Source organism: Cucurbita maxima, unplaced genomic scaffold, assembly GCF_002738345.1.
Source record: "Cucurbita maxima cultivar Rimu unplaced genomic scaffold, Cmax_1.0 Cma_Scf00019, whole genome shotgun sequence".
In the NCBI taxonomy this organism is placed as follows: Eukaryota; Viridiplantae; Streptophyta; class Magnoliopsida; order Cucurbitales; family Cucurbitaceae; genus Cucurbita; species Cucurbita maxima.
Window position 1 is genome coordinate 2,983,927 of NW_019272035.1, and position 19,463 is coordinate 3,003,389.

At 36.1% G+C, this 19,463-nt stretch overlaps 3 protein-coding genes across 3 annotated transcripts in view; all 3 read left to right on the forward strand.

Moving 5' to 3' along the window:
• Window positions 1–2,326, forward strand: part of LOC111493950 (U4/U6 small nuclear ribonucleoprotein PRP4-like protein) — a 5,384-nt gene extending 3,058 nt beyond the window's left edge. The window contains exons 5-6 of the mRNA XM_023143893.1: window positions 72–153; window positions 1,989–2,326. Of these exons, the coding sequence (XP_022999661.1) occupies window positions 72–153; window positions 1,989–2,080 (174 nt within the window). The 3' untranslated portion in view covers window positions 2,081–2,326. The remainder of the gene's footprint in view (window positions 1–71; window positions 154–1,988) is intronic.
• A 1,674-nt stretch (window positions 2,327–4,000) lies between these two features.
• LOC111493974 (probable serine/threonine-protein kinase PBL3) lies at window positions 4,001–7,479 on the forward strand. Its single transcript, XM_023143931.1, has 6 exons — window positions 4,001–4,135; window positions 4,384–4,730; window positions 4,818–4,953; window positions 5,475–5,611; window positions 5,696–5,819; window positions 6,930–7,479. The coding sequence occupies exons 1-6, from the start codon at window positions 4,072–4,074 to the stop codon at window positions 7,322–7,324; spliced, it is 1,203 nt and encodes a 400-aa protein (XP_022999699.1). The 5' UTR covers window positions 4,001–4,071; the 3' UTR covers window positions 7,325–7,479.
• A 648-nt stretch (window positions 7,480–8,127) lies between these two features.
• Window positions 8,128–12,586, forward strand: LOC111493954 (xylulose kinase). Its single transcript, XM_023143901.1, has 11 exons — window positions 8,128–8,273; window positions 8,426–9,080; window positions 9,189–9,277; window positions 10,409–10,473; window positions 10,946–11,001; window positions 11,177–11,297; window positions 11,379–11,453; window positions 11,531–11,584; window positions 11,656–11,750; window positions 11,834–12,008; window positions 12,171–12,586. Exons 1-11 carry the CDS (start codon window positions 8,215–8,217, stop codon window positions 12,401–12,403), a joined length of 1,677 nt encoding a protein of 558 aa, XP_022999669.1. The 5' UTR covers window positions 8,128–8,214; the 3' UTR covers window positions 12,404–12,586.
• Window positions 12,587–19,463: the final 6,877 nt, after the last annotated feature.

The following is a 19,463-nucleotide window of genomic DNA, read 5'->3' on the forward strand; positions in this document are numbered from 1 at the left end:
TTTTTTTTTTTTTTTTTTTTTTTTTTTTTTTTTTTTTTTTTTTTTTTTTTTTTTTTTTTTTTTTTTTGCAGATTTGGTCTGCTCGTGATTTTAAGCCTGTGAAGACACTCTCTGGCCACGAAGCAAAAGTGACATCTTTGGATATAATTTCAGGTTAGTGTTTTATCAACTCCTTGGTCATTATTAGTATTACTATTATTTACAAATATTACCACCTAGGTTATTGTTGCACACCATTATGCATTCTTCTATGGTATTTTCCACATGCCTGTATTTAGCATAAACTTGAGTTCATAGATATCACTATTTAGCATAAACTTGAGTTCATAGATATCACTAATGTCTCACGCTACCTTGGGGGGTGAGTGAAAGGTACAATCATGCAATACCTTATTCTGCTGTACGTTCTTTGCTTGGAGTTTAACCTGATAGATTTTTTCTATGGGAAATCTTTTTTAACAATCTCAATTTTTCTAGCATCGAGTTGTTTCCTTTAGCTCTATTGTAAGGAATTGATGACATAGACACCAGTTACATCATGTTTTTAAAAAGTTCAATGTCAATAATTTTCTTGGTAAAATAAACTAATGTGCTTGGAAAGCATTTCAGAATGTAAGGATGATAATCTGTTAGGTTTGATGACGTTTGTCCTGCTTGTAATCTACAAGATAAAATGTGGCTGGGGTTTCCAGATTGCAAAAACCAAAAAACTATTATCACTAATTTAGTTTGCCTTTGAAGTTGCCCCTCCTCTTTCTGGCTGTTGATATCCCGAGTAGAATTGAATTTTACTTGAGAGGGGTAGGGGGGACATCCTTGGGTAGTTTGAGGCAGGGAGGTATGGGAAGGGATAATGTCTTACTGTCCCACAGTCGGTTTTCTGATGGTACGACCTTCTTTTATTTATACGGGGTAGCGCCTATTGTTTGTCTAAACTATATCCTGTGCCTTTTGAAGTCTATGTCTGGTTTGAAGATTAACAAAAGCATGCGTCATTTGAAATACAAGAGTCTTTTCAAGTATATACAATTCTTTTGTTTGTTTTTGTGATCTTGTACAGTTCACAGTCATTAATTTGAGTAACTATCACAACTTTTCTTTTTCTTTTTTTTTTTTCTTTTTTTTTTTTTTTTGTAATTTCTCCACTGTCTTCTTCAACTTAGATTGGAAGATTTCTTTCAAATTTTTTAGCATCTTTTATTTTTTTGGGGGGCACATTTTTATGGAGAGAAATGAAAGAATTTACAAAAGCATACCAAAAAAGAGAGCCCTAACAAAAAAAATTACAGTCTTGACCCCTAACAACAAAAATGGACTTCAATTCAAAAGAACAAGATCAAAGTCATAAGTACAAAAAGAATCTGGTAACTGACGCCTATATGGGGAATTAAACCTAGTCACCTTCAAACTTACTCACCTGGTCTCTACACCTCCAAAATTCTATTATTCCTTTTAAGCTAAATTTCCCACAAAACTTCTAAGAACCACAAAATTTTACCCTTCCCTTGAAGAGAGAACTCAAAAGCACCTCTTCCAACTCAGCCTTGCCATCTCCATTCCAAAGCCCATCAAACACCAAACGATCTCAGCCAACCACTCCAAAGTTGGTGAGTGAACTGAGAGTTCCAAAACAAATGATCTAGGTCTTCGTCATATCTCATACAAAGAATTTACCATTGTGGGAACAAAAATAGGAAAAGTGCCTTTGAACACAGTCATTGGTACTAAGGCTTTAGGAAATTATGGACAACTTTTTTTGTGACGAGTAAAACGTTAGAATGCGTTTGAATGGAATTTGCTTGTGTGTATGACTTCAACCATAAAAGATTTCATCCATTTTTCTTTTGTTTTAATGTGAATGGTTACCCGATGTGATATGAACCATTAACACTAAGAGTTGTCAGTAAGTTTATAGATTGTATGCTCAAAATAGTTGGAGGAATTTGATTCTGCCGCTGATATCCAATTATTGTTTTGTTCAATAACAGATGGACAGTGTATTGCAACTGTCTCGCACGATCGGACCATAAAGCTCTGGTCTGTGAATAGCAAAGATGAACAAACTATGGACGTTGATTGAGTTTCATAGCACCGACATGGGAGACGTTTCGAAAGCTCTGCAGGCTCATGTGGAGGTAAAGGAGATAAAAGAGGTTGGATCAGATGATCTCCCTTCTTCCTAATCATGTAATATCATGTATCTGATTGAATGCTGAATAGTGAGTTAATTTAGGCCACAAAGAAAATCTTGTGCTGACAATTTTCATGTTGATTGAGGGTTTAAAAACTTTAGAACCAAAAGAGAAACGAAGATCCAATATTAAGAGCAAAATGATACAAAACGTTGAAAGATATGCCGTTGAATTTTGGTCTATAGAAGATTAGAAGTTTCAACATTTTATAATGATGACTATTATAAATACTTCTTCCAACCCTTTTTATTCCACCTGCCCCTTTATTCTTCATGAATTTCGTACAATTAAACCGCCATGGTTCATGGCCGGGAGAGGCTGAATAGAAACAAACATTTCTCAATCAAATATATGATTTCCAACGCAAACCGTTTAAGACTATTAGGCGTGTTTTAAACACTTTATTTATGATCGAGAGAGTGGTGAACTAGGTACAAAAGTTACATTTACTCATGCAAGTTAAAAGGACAAATGCTCACAAACGCTCACAAACAAGAGTTTATAATTCGGTGGCAACTAATAGAGGTCAGCTGTCTCAATGTTACATTAATTTTTATACCTTTATTATTTGTAGTCAATTCTAGAAATGAAAAAATAGTATATTTTGAGCCCAACAAATTTTAGAGCATCAGAAGAGAGCTTTTAGAGGAGAAAGAGATTCATAAGCTCGGGGATTACAACAAAAATGAGAATCAACACACAACATTAATTTTATTCTTCTTTCCTTTCTACATATATTTCAGTTTTATTATGATTTTTTTTTTTTTTTTTTTTGATATGTTGAATGCCTTGATTGATTATGTTTTATAACTATTTATGCTTTTATGTGCTTAATTCCTATAATCTCTTGGCCACAACATAAAAGGGTCACGTCATACATAATGTGTTGTTAAACGAGCCATCCAAGATCGGAAATATAAACCCATCTTCCTTCATCCTCATGTCTGCCCTATTTCAATCATCATCCCCACGAAATTCTATATATATATATAGATACATGTATAAATGACGCGAGTGTGTTCTGTTCCTGGCCCATTTAGCCCAAGATAAAAAAATCTATTTCCACTCGTTCCTCTATTTTTCACTTAATTGAGGATTTTTTGACATAGGTTAAACAAACATCTCTATGGAATAACGTGTATTATTGAAGAGACCCAAGTATAAATATGAGGGCAAATATGGAAATAGAGTGTAATTGTTGTGTAGTATGCAACTCAGAGTTTTTGACCATTTTGGAGGGTCCGCGTGGGCTCTGCATTGTGGAATTTTGTGGACAATTGACAATGGAGGCGATCATGACTTGCACCAATGAAGACTCACTCAAAACCTTCCTTTTCTTCTTTCCCCTTTTTTACTTTTCCCACTCCGACCATTTCTATTAAGATATTTTGAGTTGGGTTTGCATTTTCTTCGAAAATTCAATTATTTCTTCAAATTCTAAAAAGCAAATCAATACGTCCCGATCAAATACTTGTTTAAAATTAAATTGATTAAGATAATTTCATTGTCCGAACTAGCATTATTGTATTGTAACAATCAAACAGTATTATATATAGTAGCCAATGCAGTTTTTCACGAACGTACGAAATATATTGAAATAGATTGTCATATAGTCAGAAAAAAATTACACGCTTGGAATCATTAAAACTGTATTATGTTTCTACTAAAATGCAATTAACAGATATTTTCACTATAACTTTAGAAAGCCATCAATTTGGATAATATATTTTATCTTTTAAGATTTAGTTAGTAATATATTTTTGATTATTTTTAAACATTATTTTTAAACGAAGACGGGATGATTCTCATTTGCTTGTAGTTCTTGCAGACTTCACCTTCCATTTTTGTTACCCAATTCCTCTTCCCCTTTCAGCTTTCGATGGGTAACTGCTTTGGTTCTTCTGCCAAAGTTGAAATCGCCCACAGCTCCCGACCCACTTCCGGTAACACTTTTCTCCATCTCTTTCTCTATCAATTTTAGTTTCTGTTCTCTTAATTTATGTGTTTTTGATCTTCCCTGTCCTTATGGTTTCTGGGTTTTCATTCGATTTTTCATTGATTCGATGTTGTGCGTGGTTTAGTTGTTGGGAATTTTTGGTAGATTCTGCTGTTTGTTCCTTGAATTTTCAAATTCTTTATTCTGTTTCAAAAGAAACAAGGATTTAAAGTCTTGTTTTCTTTTATGGATCAGAAATCTCCCGAAGTTCAAGCAAGAAACATAATCCGATTGTTCCTTCCTATAATCCTAACTCAGTGGCGGATAGGAATGATAATAATAATGTGTTGAATCTTCCCACACCAAGAACAGAAGGTGAAATACTGTCGTCTTCGAATTTGAAGCCCTTCCATTTCAATGAGCTGAAGAACGCGACCAGAAATTTTCGACCCGACAGCCTGCTAGGTGAAGGGGGATTTGGTTATGTTTTCAAAGGATGGATTGATGAAAACAAATTGGCTGCTGCGAGGCCTGGATTGGGAATGGTTGTGGCTGTCAAGAAGCTTAAGGCTGAAGCTTCCCAAGGCCACAAGGAGTGGCTGGTGCGTAGTGTAGTTGATATTTTGTTATGTGTTCCTTTTATGTTATAATATAAGCTTGTGTCTGCTACTAACTGCTTATAAATTCAGACAGAAGTTGATTATTTGGGCAAATTTCATCATCCAAATCTTGTTAAGCTGATTGGGTATTGCTTGGAAGGCGAAAATCGGCTACTGGTTTACGAGTTTATGCCCAGAGGGAGCTTGGAGAATCATCTCTTCAGAAGTAAGTTTTGTATCCATTTAGATGTTAAAAGTGACTCTGTTTCTTAAACATTCTTCCATGAAATTTGTTTGCCTCCCTCTCTCAAATGCTACAATTATCTGTTACAATTTAGGTGTGTTTTCCGGTTTGAACTGGATTACGAGTACTCAATGCGTTCAATTTTAGGAATCACGAACCTCCACAATGGTATGATCCACATTAGTCGATGTGGGACTCCTCTCCCAACAATTTTCAACCATCCTCCCTCGAGCAAAGTAGACCATAGAGCCTCCTCTGAGGCCTATGGAACCCTCGAACAACCTCTCCTTAATCGAGGAAGTACACCCTTTGTTCGATATTTGAGTCACTTTTAACTACACTTTTGAGCCTCACAACTTCTTTGTTTGACATTTGAGAATTCTATTGACATAGCTAAGTTAAGGGCATGACTAGGATACCATTTTAGGAATCACGAAAAGTGCTTTTACATGCGTTTGAATTTGACATGGGGCCAAGTTGATTTGCCAAGTTCTGTTGTGCAGGGGGTTCACAACCTCTTTCATGGGCATTAAGGATCAAAGTGGCCATAGCTGCAGCCAGAGGGCTTTCCTTTCTTCACGAAGCCGAATCGCCCGTCATATATCGCGATTTCAAGGCATCGAACATCCTGCTCGATGCAGTAAGAAAGCCATTTCTGTTCTGCACAAATGGTATACAATCTTGTTACAACTGTTGTTCATAATTTTGTGCATCCTTAATGCAGGAGTTTAATGCAAAGCTTTCTGATTTTGGTTTGGCTAAGGCTGGTCCCACTGGAGATAGAACTCATGTTACTACTCAAGTTATGGGAACCCGTGGCTACGCTGCACCCGAATATATCGCTACAGGTTCGTAACGCTTGCCCTATACTGCACTTCTGCACAATGTTGATGATTTTATCTTTTATTTACATAACATGATATGCATATCTTATCTCCTAATCTCTGCATAATTCAACTGCCCCAATCATGATCTTTGGAGAAGCTTTTGACTTGAATGGGACTATAGTATGACCTAGAATCTGTAGTGACCTAAAAGGAAAATTAGGATTCTAACCCCACCATTCTAGATCACTGCCACACATGGTCTAGCTAGGGGTATACACGGTTGGGTTTGCGAAATTTTTTGGACCAATTCAAAATTTGGGTTGTTTTGGTTGATGGTAATTCAAATGATCTGAACGAGTTCATGACCCTAACTCTCCAATTTCGGGTTGGGTTAGATTGTGAACCCTATTTCGAGTTGGTTGGGTTGACTAGACCAAAGGAGTTTCACCCCATGAATTGAATTGAATTTTTTGATTTTCTAAAAACTCAACCCTAACCCAAGGTCAAGTTGTTCGAGTAAATGAATCATACAAACACCTCTCGTTTTAGATCCCAAGTTCCATCCAAAATTATAACAAATTTTTACTTCTAGGTAGGTTTAAAACATTTACGAAAGCTCACATGTAATATTACAACTTTTGAAATAATATGCAAAGTTAGAGACGTTTAACCTATCAAGAGAAGACTCGTTGGTATTTTATATTCAAGGCGTTTCTATAAACACCGGTTTAATTAGGTCATTTTATTAACATTGTTTGCATTCTCAACAATCCGTTATTCGGCTGAACAATTGACTCATCAACTTTTTTTTGTTCGATACTAACGAATTCCAATCCACACAACTAATTAAGTTAGGGATATCATTTTGATACCATTTATAAGAGACAAGGGCGCTCGTATCTCTATAATGATATTATATTGTCCAATTTGAGCTTAGACCAAACTTTTCAAAACTTTTGTGTATATTTATTGCAATTTTATCCTAAAATTTTGATCTGTTTTTTTTTTTTTAATCAAATTACCCTAAATAAGTATTACAATCTTAATTGTTACAAAATATTGCAATTTAAATTCCTGGTAAGAAATCCATGATAATTAATGGTTTAAATTGCAACGTCGTTTACTCCTCAGGTCGATTGACATCCAAAAGCGATGTTTACAGTTTTGGAGTTGTGTTGCTTGAATTGTTATCGGGTTTACGTGCGGAAGACAATCTTGTAGAGTGGGCAATGCCATATTTAGGTGATAAAAGAAGGTTATTTCGAATTATGGACACCAAACTTGAAGGACGATATTCCAAAAAGGGAGCTTATGTAGCTGCAAATTTAGCTTCACAATGTCTTAGGAGGGAACCGAGGGCCCGACCTCGAATGACAGAGATTTTGGGTGAATTGGAGGAGCTTGAATCCCCAAAAACTGCAGCTAGAATCTCACACTCAGTTCAACGTGAAACTATTGCTTTGTCAAACTCGAAGGTTGATGCATCTCTTTCGACATTGTATCAAAAGTCACCACAACGGCAATAACATCGTTAAATTAGTTGCATATAAATTGAGAGGTGGAGCCGAACATATTCAAAACAAAAGATGGTAACATGACCTAGTATATGTTCTTTAGAAAATGATTATCAATGACTATTGTTTGTGATTTATTGGACATGAATGTAGGTCTTTTCCTATTAGGAACCCTTCGACAATTTGATCCTTTTAGTCGAGTGAGAATTCATGAAATTAATTAGCTTTCCGAGAAATTATTTTTTGGCATATAATAATTTTACAAATTGACTTTGTAACTGTAGTAATAGAAAATTCTCGTTACACCCTTTTAATCTTTTCTCTCATTAGACGTTTATTTAACTCACGGGAATTAAGTGAGAGGGTCGAGAGCGGCTTATATTTCTTGTCTCCGTCTCCACTATATATATATATATATATATATATATATATATATATATATATATATATATATATATAATTATAGATGAATAATAGTGTTAGGTTTACATTATTTTATTCCAAAAAATTACAAAAATAAAAAATCTAATTAATTAGTATATAATTTAGGGATTTTGTTGGATATAAATTGATTATAAATATTATCCGTTTGCATGCTTGTCCTTGCACATACCACAAAATTAAATTAAATTAAATTAAATTGAGAACAACATACCAAATATTGATTTTTTAAAATTATTTACATTATTTTTTAATTAATTAGAAAAGGAAAAAAAGATAAGAACCGATTTAATTTAGAGATGAACAAAATTCAGAATGAATCAGATTTCCAAATTTAGAATTCGCATTTAAATAGGAGTTATCCTCTTTCTTGGTTCTAATAAACCCCAACAATTCATATATAAATTAACAACTGTTCCGCTGATTTGCCCTGTAGTCTCTCTGATTCTCTTGATTTCAAAATGGAGCACTTATCTCTCCCCGATAACTCTTACTTTCTTGGATTCGACAGTTCTACACAGTAAGTAATTTCGATTTTGATTTTGATTTTGATTTCCTCTCATTCGCGGTTGAGTTTGTCGAAATTGGAAATTTTCCCATTTCGATGTTTGAATCGTTAATGTATCTGCAATTTCCCTTTGATCTTGTTCGTTGAACTGGTTTTTCTGTTAGGTCTTTGAAAGCCACTGTGTTAGACTCCAATCTTAACATTGTTGCCTCAGAATTTGTTCATTTTGATACTGAATTATCTCATTACAAAACTCAAGATGGTGTTTACCGCGATTCTTCCATCAATGGTCGAATCGTTTCCCCCACTTCTATGTGGGTGGAGGCTCTGGATCTCATGCTTCAAAAGCTATCCAAATCGAAACTGGATTTTGGGAAGATTGCTGCTGTCTCTGGCAGTGGACAACAACATGGTAGTGTTTATTGGAAAACTGGAAGTTCTACGATCTTATCTTCATTGGATCATCAAAAGCCATTACTGGAACAGCTAGTTGATGCCTTTTCCATTAAAGAATCACCCATATGGATGGATAGCAGCACCACTGCTCAATGTCGGGTGATCGAGCAAGCTGTTGGGGGAGCTTTAGAATTGTCTAAACTTACTGGCTCACGAGCCCATGAAAGATTTACTGGACCCCAAATCAAGAAGATATATGAAACTCAGCCTGAAGTTTATCAAAATACTGAAAGGATTTCCCTTGTTAGTTCTTTTGTGGCGTCTCTTCTTATTGGAGCCTATGCCTCCATTGATGAAACTGATGGTGCTGGAATGAATTTGATGGATATTCGACAACGAGTCTGGTCTAAAAAAGTATTAGAGGTACTACAATGTGTTGAATTATGATTATGCAATTGATATAACCTGCTAGTCTCTCTTAATCATAAGTTCTTGTTTCTTGATTTATTCTTAATTCCACTAATACCTTAGGCCACTGCCCCTGGTCTGGAGGAGAAACTTGGGAAGCTAGCCCCTGCCTATGGTGTAGCTGGTTATATTGCTCCATATTTTGTTAAGAGGTTAGTTTTCTTCCTAAGACCTGCAAAAAGAAGAGGATAATCACAGTATTTCTCATTAATCCTGATTCTAATGTCTCTAACATTTGAGTGTAGTACATATGATGTCACTTGTTCGATATATGTCAACGTAAAATACAGTACAAAAGTTTTTCATAGGATGCTATTATGATTATGTGAGATTCTACATTGGTTGAAGTGGGGAACTAGGCATTCCTTATGAGAGTGTGGAAACCTTTTTCTAGTAGACGCATTTTAAAAACCTTGTGGGAAAGCTCAAAAGGAAAAGCCCAAAGGGGATAATATCTGCTAGCAGTGGGCGTGGGCTGTTACAAAATGGTATTAGAGCTAAACATCGGGCAGTATGCCAATGAGGACGCTGGACCCCTAAGGGGGGTGGATTGTGAGATCCCACGTCGGTTGGAGAGGGGAATTAAGCATTCCTTGTAAGCTTATAAGGGTGCGGAGACCTCTCCCTAATAGACGCACTTTAAAAACCTTAAGGGGAAGCCCGAAAGGAAAAGTCCAAGGAGGACAAGGTCTACTAGCGGTGGGCTTGGGCTGTTACATATTACTTCCGACATAAACATAGGAGAGTTATATGGATGTCTGTATCTGTTTGAAGATAAGCACAATGAAATTCTCTGTCCTATTGAATTTGATCAAAGTGGAAACTAATCATTTTATCACGCCTTTTTGTGAGCTTTTCTTCTCTGAATAAAAAGTAATTTACATGGCTCTATATGCGTTTAGTTGGCTCCATGAAATCCTAAAATTTGAAAATCAAGAAAAATATTCACCAGTATGACATGAGTAAGCAATAGGGAATTTCTCTCTATATGTTTATGAAGGTTGCATCTCATAATTTCCATATTACTTATGCTATGTATGGGAGTGCCCTCCAAAACCTTCACGTTTCGAGTAACATAAAATTCTTTTGGAAGAAGTCAAATTTTGTGAATTATGCTTGGGAGGCATCTCAAAAACGCTTCCAAGAATGTAGAACCAAATAACAAAGTGATTTTTTTTCAGACTTTTAACTTAAGTTGTCATAATTAAAGTATTTTGCTAAAACTACTTGTTTTATTAAAGTAGTTAGTTCACCTGCTGAAGCTCTTACAAATCTTGGTGTAGATACAACTTTAATGAGAAGTGCTTGGTCGTTCAGTGGTCTGGAGACAATCCCAACAGCCTTGCAGGTGCTTAACATCATCTTTTCTTGCTCTGCTTAATACAAGAAGATATGAATGATTTCTGTTAAAGCTTTGTAATGCTGCTTGGTCAGGATCTATGACATAAATAGATTTAAACTTCTCGATTCTATGTAGTTCACAAATTACCCAAATTCATGATCAGTTCGATTTACTTTCTATGTATAACTTGTATTATTTCGGGTTAGAATTAGTAAATGAAGCTACATCGTCGTATTGGAACTTGTGGCTGTTGTGTTGCAATTTAAACCATTTCCACATAAGCTTAATTGAGTGTGAAGGAACACAAAGGAATCGTATTATGATGCTAGGTTTTCCATATTTCAAGGTTCTCAACTATTAGGGGAAAAATCATTAATGGCTTCTTCAAGCATATTCCAAATTTTGTATATTTTGCTTGCATATTTTTTCTCTTTTAACTACTTTATTTTGTTTCCCCCCTTGTTTTGGGAACATGCAGGTCTAACTCTTAATACTCCTGGGGATCTTGCAATTAGTCTTGGCACTAGTGACACGGTGGGTTCAACAATCTTTTGTTTTAGTAAATGAATAGTGTGGGCTTGTGGTTCGAGTAACTCTGTAGAATGTATTCCAAACACACTGTAGTCGTTTCCTTTCGTTAATGTATCAAAGCGTTTGCATGTCTTACTCCATTCTTGTAGTTTGTAAACAGTTTGTGCATACTACTTAGGTGTTTGGGATCACTAGTGATCCACAACCTAGGCTGGAGGGACATGTTTTTCCCAACCCTGTAGACCCTGAAAGCTACATGGTTATGTTGGTTTACAAGAACGGATCGTTGACACGTGAAGGTGGTGCAATTTCCTTAACCTCTATGCTTAATTGTTCTGTATGATCGTATCTTCTAAATTGAATAAATTTTTTTTTTTCAGACATTCGCAACCGCTATGCAGAGAAGTCTTGGGATACGTTCAATAAATTTCTGCAGCAAACGCCTCCGCTAAATGGTTTACGACATGTCCTTTTCTTAACTTGTAATATTAGTGATTTTGTTTATTTGTTCTTATTTTGAGCGATACTATAGGTGGAAAGATTGGATTTTACTACAAGGAACATGAAATTCTTCCACCCCTTCCAGGTAGGACTCCCTTTATTGCTCACACTTTTACTAAAATTGTGGCTGATGAGGTAATTACTTCTTGGTTTCAGTCGGTTTTCATCGTTATCGCCTTGAAAATTTCAAGGGTGACACTGTTGAGGGAGTGACCGAAAATGAGGTGGAGGAATTCGATCCTCCCTCAGAGGTTAGGATATTTGCACAAATTCATTTGTCTTGAATTCCTACTGAAATGAACTAATTAAAACAACAAACGAACTAATATTTCAGGTCCGAGCATTGATTGAAGGCCAAATGGTGTCGATGCGAGCTCATGCTGAAAGATTCGGGATGCCTTCACCTCCAAAACGAATCATTGCAACTGGAGGAGCTTCAGCAAATGAGGCCATCCTTTCCTCCATAGCTTCAATATTTGGCTGTGATGTCTATACAGTTCAAAGATCTGGTATGTTCTATTATTACATATTACATCTATAATGACATTTTCTAATTTGTAAACTTAAACTGTCTATTTGTGGAGCAATGCTAAGAACCTTTCAGCTAGCAATCCTTACTGAACGATCTCGTTTTTATGTTATATTTTTTGCCCAATTTTCTTTTTGTCCAGATTCAGCATCACTCGGGGCAGCATTGAGGGCTGCTCATGGTTGGTTGTGCAACAAGAAGGGCAGTTTTGTACCCATATCAATCATGTACAAAGACAAGTTAGAGAAGACTTCTCTGGCGTGCAAGCTATCAGTGGCTGCTGGAGCTCAAGATCTGGTTTCCAAGTATGCTGTTTTGATGAAGAAGAGAATCGAAATCGAGAACCGTCTTGTCCAGAAGTTTGGACGATGCTGAAACTGTGGAAGGCTGCTGCACATTCTCGTTTATAGATTATGAATTGGGGTTCCAATGTGATAGCCTTCCATTGGACCGTGGGGGAATAATATCAACCAAAGAGACCAATTTGGTCACAGTAAGGTATAAATAAAAGCTTTCTATTTACTGGAGTCGTAAATAAGAGTGCCCGTTCTTTTTGAATGCTTTGAGACAATTGATTGGCTGTTCATTCAGTTATTTATGTATAGGTTGGTCGTAATATTATATATATATATATATATATATATATATATATATATATAGTCTCTTCAGCTGTTGTTTCCATTCAGCCGATTATAGAATAGTTGAAGCTGAAGCTACTTCGGATAACCATGTTATTTATGAAGGAGAGAACTTACATTGATATATGAAAAATAACTCTTCGGTAGTATAACATAGGGTCTTCCAAAAGTGGAACAAGTGTTAGAAGTAAGTGTCTTTCATTTTTTTATTGGTGTTGAACTGGAGTGCAAAGCTTGATCTCTTTAGTTAATAAGATCCAAATGGTTTTTCGATCGTATCAGACATCTAAATTCTTGTACGTCAAACAATATCAAAAGGGTTGGTTTCATTAGATAGAATGTTTGAGTGTGCCTATTTAAATCGTGAGCTTGGCGGTGGGATATTACTGGACACTGAGACCTTAGGAAAAGTTCAATTCTAGGCAGTAGAGACAACATCTTGCAATACACTAATAATCTTAATGGTGGGTTAGATTGCCAAAAACAAGTTTAAATGAGAATTTGCAACCTTAGAGGGGTGACCTAAATGAGTTATCTTGATCCATTTGGATAAGTCAGCTAGCAGTTGTTTGTATTGACATGTGCATATACTATTCCGAAGTAGTCTCAAATAGGATTGTCCTCCTTTACAACACGTCAGGTGTAAATAAAGTCCCACATTAGTTAGGTGAGGGATAGAACCATGGTACACAGTGAGGATAATTATCTCCATTAGTACATTTGAAAAGTAAAGTTGGATAATATCATATGGGAAATATATAATTAAATTTGTACATTTCTCATTATTTATATTACTCTCCCAATAGTGTATCAGAGCTTTTGGTTCAAGAGTCGTGGGATCGTGGGTGGCTCTAGAGAGTAATAGCCCAATCTCGTACATTGGAACCCATGGTTATGGAACCGAATCCATTAGTATGGAACATTTTCTTTTCCAAGTGAAATCCCCTAGTATATGAAAGAGTGAAAAAGTGCTTTCGTTGTTGTGGAATAAGAAGCCTTCGTATTTTAATGCATGTATTTAATTTATTCGGAGCTATTAGAGCGGGATCCACTTTTTGGGGAATATGGGTCGAAGCAATAACAAGAATATTTCTAGTGGAACATCTTTCACAATCCCTGGAGAGATAGTTCACTAATAGACCAAGGGATAAGTAATTCGAGCATTCACATCCAGATCATGAATGTTTGGAATCCATATTATGCAAGGAGACATTGCTTTTGCTAATTCGAATTGAAGGGTGATATAAAATCGGTCTATTTCCGGCATCATATCCATAGTTAGCGGCGCATTCATCATAGTTAGAAGCTCCAACTCCGTATCAAGGTCACGGTCGATATCGTCACTATCATCAATATCGCCACTATCATCAATATCGCCACTATCATCCGAGGATGATAATAATAAAAAAGAGAGAGAGAGAGAGAGAACTCCGTTAGACAGAGACAGTTGCGTTTTGAGGTATTGATGGGAAATAGGATAAGAAAATTACGCAAATTTGGCGGCATGTCTTTGGGATTCAATTAGGGTTTGTTGTTGGAATTGTATTTTAAAACATTATCATCAGAACGGCCTCATATTGCATTGCCTTCACGGATAAGGCAGCACAGATTGAAGCCCTTCTTTTGTTTTTGATATCCACAGGGGGGGCTTTGTCGGGTCTTCTTCTCCCACTCCCTCACATTCTCTTTGTTTTTCAATTCAAATCCAAATGTATCATCAAAATCTATACCTCCATTACTCTAAATGCCCAAATACCAATGTCATGAGACCCCTCAAAATTTTATCCTTTACTGAGTATCCGATCAAAAGTTTAAATATTTATGTGTAACCGCCCAATCCCACCACTGCCAAATATTGTCTTCTTTAAGCCTTTTCTTTTGGGCTTTCTCTCACGGGTATGATGGAGAGAGATTTTCACTTTTATAAAGAATGCTTCTCAAAAGAGGACAATATCTGCTAGCAGTGAGTTTGACATTGGGTGATATGCCAGCAAGGAGGCTGAGCCTCGAAGGAGGGTGGACACGAGGCGGTGTGCTAGTAAGGACGTTGGGCCCAGAAGGGAGTGGATTATGGGGTCTCACATCGATTAGAGAAGAGAATGAGTGCCAACGAGGACGCTGGCCCCGAATGGCAGTGGATTGTGAGATCCCACATCAGTTGGGGAGGAGAACGAAGCATTCTTTACAAGGGTGTGAAAAACTGGCCAACACATTTTAAAAACATTGAGAGGAAGCACGAAAGAAAGCCCAAAGAAGACAATATCTGCTTAGTAGTGGACTTGAACCTTCAGCCGTTATATTAAACCTCCATTTTTTTTAAGAGTTACTTTGGGTTGGAGTGTGCTTAAATAAATGAAACTTTACCTCCTTTCCAATTAAATTAGTTAAATCAAATCACCTAAATTTATTGTTTTTTTTTAAAGAAAATATTTGTTACTTTTAACTTTGTAATTATTTTTTCATTAATTTATTCTCAAAAATAAATTTGAAGGGTTATCCTAATATTTTTCACAATAAAATTGAGATTAAAAATCTTAATTTAAAGTTTGAAATTAAATAAAACTATATTATACGAATAACTGAATAAATGACTCGAACTAATCCAACTTAATGAGGTTAGATTCATTAAGTTGTTTGAGTTAAAAAAATTTATAACAAAAATATTTTATTAAGTCTAAGAAATATTTTAATCCGATCGATTCAATTCAACTCATCAACACTATTTCTAGTTTGAATTGAATTTTGTTTTTATATATCTTATATCTTATTATGTAGGCTATTAAATATCCATGTTAGTGTCGAAGGTCAAAATCTTACTTTTCAAGGAATATCACTAAAATATTGATGCATGTCCATAAATAGGATTCTTAATAATATTAGATATCAAGAAGGTAATGAATACATATGTTCAAATTATTATCCTTTAAGTTCTATGTTCAATAGCTACATCAATGATTAGTACAACTATACTTGATAAATATCAAAGTTAATCATCGTTTTTGTTATCAATATTATATATCATATTGAGCTTTTCTCGTAGCATTGAAGAGTCTCTTCCAATATGCTATGAACTATTTGAATCCACTTCTCGGTTCGTTGACTCTCGCATCTTCTTTGTCGTGGTCTCTCCTACTTTTTTCACAGAAAAAGTTTTTTCATTTGCATGAGGTCGTACCACCTCCTTGTGTTTGGTATCTTTTTAGTTGAGATAGTAACGTTTCAAGTTATTGACGTGGACAACAGGGATAGTCTACATCCATGAGAGTAATTGGATCTTATATGATGCCTTCCCGACCTTGTGGATAACATAGACTGGTCCATGATATTTTCACACCAGTCCCTAGTCCTTATTGCTTTGAAATCAGATTGATTTGACCTCAACTTGATCATAACTTTCTCTTCGTCTTGAAATTTTCGTGGCCAATGCTTCCGACTGACCCTTATCTTTATTTGTCTCGATGGTATTTTCGCGTAAACATGAGTTGATTCAAAGGTTTGTCTATATTTCCATCTTTCAGCGGAGGTGTTGGCTTGTTGTCTCTCCCCATGATTTGAGTGATCACTAACAAGAGTTTTTGCAAGTCTAATGAGCCTGATTGTTAACCAGTCATTTTGTTGTTTGTAAAATTCAGCTAGCTTAGATGAGCCGTATGATAGCTGTTTGTGGCAGGCGATCTAATCCCTGAACATAAAATCAATCTCGTGATGTATCTCTTCATGTGGGGATAAGCTCTTTGTCTTACCTTTTGGCCTTGCATCATGGTGTTCATGTAGTGGCTGCAAGGTTTGGTTGGCTCACTCGAGTTTCCCTCTTCGACTACGACAATGGCAGTAAGCATAGGTTTGTCTTGGCTAAGATCCTTTCTCAACTGTAGTGTCAACATCATCTTCACCCCTTTTGGCTGACGGTTGATAATATGAATGATTGTTGGGTTGAACCCCATTACTACTAAACATTTTGCTAGGGGAATGAAAATTACTTTGTGTTCAAGTAGAAAATTCACACCTAACACGATGTCGAAATCATCCATTTTTGACAATCACAAAATCAGTTCGTCCCATCCAAGTCTCTATCTTGATCGGAGTTCTCTTCATAACCTCTGAGACAAGTAGGGCTGCTGAATTGATATATTTCATATGTATTGTATCTCGATGCGAGATGATGTTTAAGCCTTTCGTTTCGATCTCTGTCATAAAGTTGTAGGTGGCTCCAAAGTCGACAATACTATTCTTGGACGCTCTGTGGTTGACCCAGGCCTCAACATATATATGATCGTGTTCCACTAGCTGTTCTATCTCACCCATTCTCTTCTAGAGGGCAGATAAATACTTTAGGGCTTCCATGCGGGAGTTTTCGACATTTTTTTACTAGTTGTGTTGAAACTTTCAGAGTCTTGTACTCAACTTCTAAGTTCAATTTCAAATTTTGCTTCGAATGGGCACTCGATTTCTCAGTGGGCCCCATTGCATATGAACTAAAGCGAGGACCCTTGGCTTTGAGTGTTACTATTCTAATCCGCCATGGAATTATACTTCTCTATTGGGAGGACTCGCATTCCCCTCCTTTGCCTTCAAGTCTGTCCCTCCCAATCCTTGGGGGAGTTAAGTCGATAATTTCTATTACCCCAACTTACGAAAGTCTAGTTCTGTCCTTCGTCTTGGGATTGATCGTTGCTAAGGTCAAATAGTTGTACGACGGTAACATAGGTCGTTAAAATGTCTTGAACTCTTTGTTCATACACAACTTAATGTAGTCTTGGAGATTGCTAGTATGCCTCAGCTCCCTTAATTTACTTCTTGCGATTATCTCGACATTCTCTCGGAAGAACTGAGAGCGGAGTTCTAGTTTTAAGCTCTCCCAAGTGTCCACAGTACATTGATCATCTTAAATGTTCATGTACTTGGATATTCACCACAACTTTGCATCATCAACTAGATGCCTTGAAACCAACGTGACCTTTGTTTCTTTTGCCACAATATTTTTGGCTCGAAAGAATTGCTCGAAGTCAAAGATAAAGTTCTCTAGAGCCTTGGTACTTGAACCCCACAGAAGGGTGTGAACTTTAGGACCTTTACCTTGTTGAATACTACACCCATAGCTGAGTTTGGTTCCCTATTTCTCTCATGGTGAGGTTTATTCTTGCGCTCAAATCCGTCACTTCAGCCCTGACCACTCCAAGGGTTGCTCTCAAATCCTCAGACATTTCTGAGACCATCTGAATGATCACTTATTGAGCATTGTCTAAGTTCTCGATGTGTTCCTCCATCTGGGCAACAGAGCCCGTCGAGCTATCTCTACACTTGAAGCAATCAGCAGTTGTAGCCTTGTTTTCGAGAGCCTTGACCCTAATCATTAATTTCAGGACAGAGATTGCCTCAATACAACCTGTCATCTCGTTGAACCTATTGGTTTTAGCAACAATCTCATTCATGCGAGACTCCAAAAGTCTCATTCCATCACAAACTTCAGTCAAGTAGGATAACTAATTTTCAATCTTTATTAATCGGTTAGTATGGGACTTGCCTAGTTGTTTTGTAGCGAACATGTTTGTGTACGACGATACAGGGAGTCGACTCGACTCTGATACCACTTGTCACAATTGCACTCTTACAGCAGTGGGATAACGATTATGCGACATTTGTTCTAACCTAACAAACAAGTCAGCCGTGTGAAACTCGAACTTGGCAGACAGCTTATGCTCGAGCCTTGAGTCACATTTGAGAGAATTATTTTAGAAAATGTAAGCGAGGAAATATGTTGAAAAAAAATTAAAGAAAGAAATTTTATAAGCTAAAAGCAAATAAGCAACACTAACTTTTTTGATAGCATATAACTTAGGTTGGAAGAATTAACACTAGTTACATCATCTTATAGTACCTTTTGGAGCATTTTATCGTATAGATATGATTTTGATGACCGGTCATACACTCTTGTATTGACACAACAAAAATATTAAAAGTCTATCTAACATGAAAACAAGTAAAATAGATATAGAACAATCAAGCGACCATGGACAACCCATCCTAGACAAGCATGACTGGGACATCCAACATGCAACCACATGCAACACGCCTTGGACAAGCATGACCGTGACACTGAGCACATCAGTAACATGACAACGATTAAAGACCTCAAGCTGTGTGACTCTGAGGAGAGTCGACCTCTCTCAACTTTTATAGTCCATTAGGTAAGTGGCTAGGATTCTATTCGTGATTATAATCCTCTCGGTGTGAGAGAGACAAATAAGTATTTGTTAATCCCTCCCTCTTATTTCAATTCTCATCCTCTTAAAATTCTCTATCTATTTATTTATTTATTTAGGAATTGCAGGGAGATTCTCATGAATGAGGTATTTAATGATTAATTTTCAAAATTTGTAAAATCATAATAAATATTTCATAAATAAAACATAATTTCTAAAATTCAAAACTTAATATTACACCATAATATTTTTCCATCCCATTTAGATATCCACTATCTTCTCCATTTAACGCTTAAATGAGAACTTCCTATCGTGTTTGGTGTGGATCTCCCTGGATCTCTGACCCCATAGATTAAATAAACATCTATTTCTAAAAGGTAGAAACTCTCCACAATGGTGTATGATATTATCCACTTTAAGTATATTTTTAGATTATAGACCCATGATCATTCCCTAACTTAACCAATGTAGGACACTTTATAACTTATTTGAAACATCGTGTTTGTTGACTAGACTCACGTGATAACAAAAAAAAAAAAAAAAAAAAAAAAAAAAAAAAAAAAAAAAAAAAAAAAAAAAAAAAAAAAAAAAAAA

Coding starts and splice junctions, on each gene's coding strand:
- LOC111493974 (XM_023143931.1), top strand. CDS start 4,072: ATGGGTAACTGCTTTGGTTCTTCTGCCAAAGTTGAAATCGCCCACAGC. Junction 4,136..4,383: donor CAGCTCCCGACCCACTTCCG/GTAACACTTTTC, acceptor TTTATGGATCAG/AAATCTCCCGAAGTTCAAGC. Junction 4,954..5,474: donor GGAGAATCATCTCTTCAGAA/GTAAGTTTTGTA, acceptor TCTGTTGTGCAG/GGGGTTCACAACCTCTTTCA.
- LOC111493954 (XM_023143901.1), top strand. CDS start 8,215: ATGGAGCACTTATCTCTCCCCGATAACTCTTACTTTCTTGGATTCGAC. Junction 9,278..10,408: donor GCTCCATATTTTGTTAAGAG/GTTAGTTTTCTT, acceptor ATCTTGGTGTAG/ATACAACTTTAATGAGAAGT. Junction 11,585..11,655: donor AATTCTTCCACCCCTTCCAG/GTAGGACTCCCT, acceptor TCTTGGTTTCAG/TCGGTTTTCATCGTTATCGC.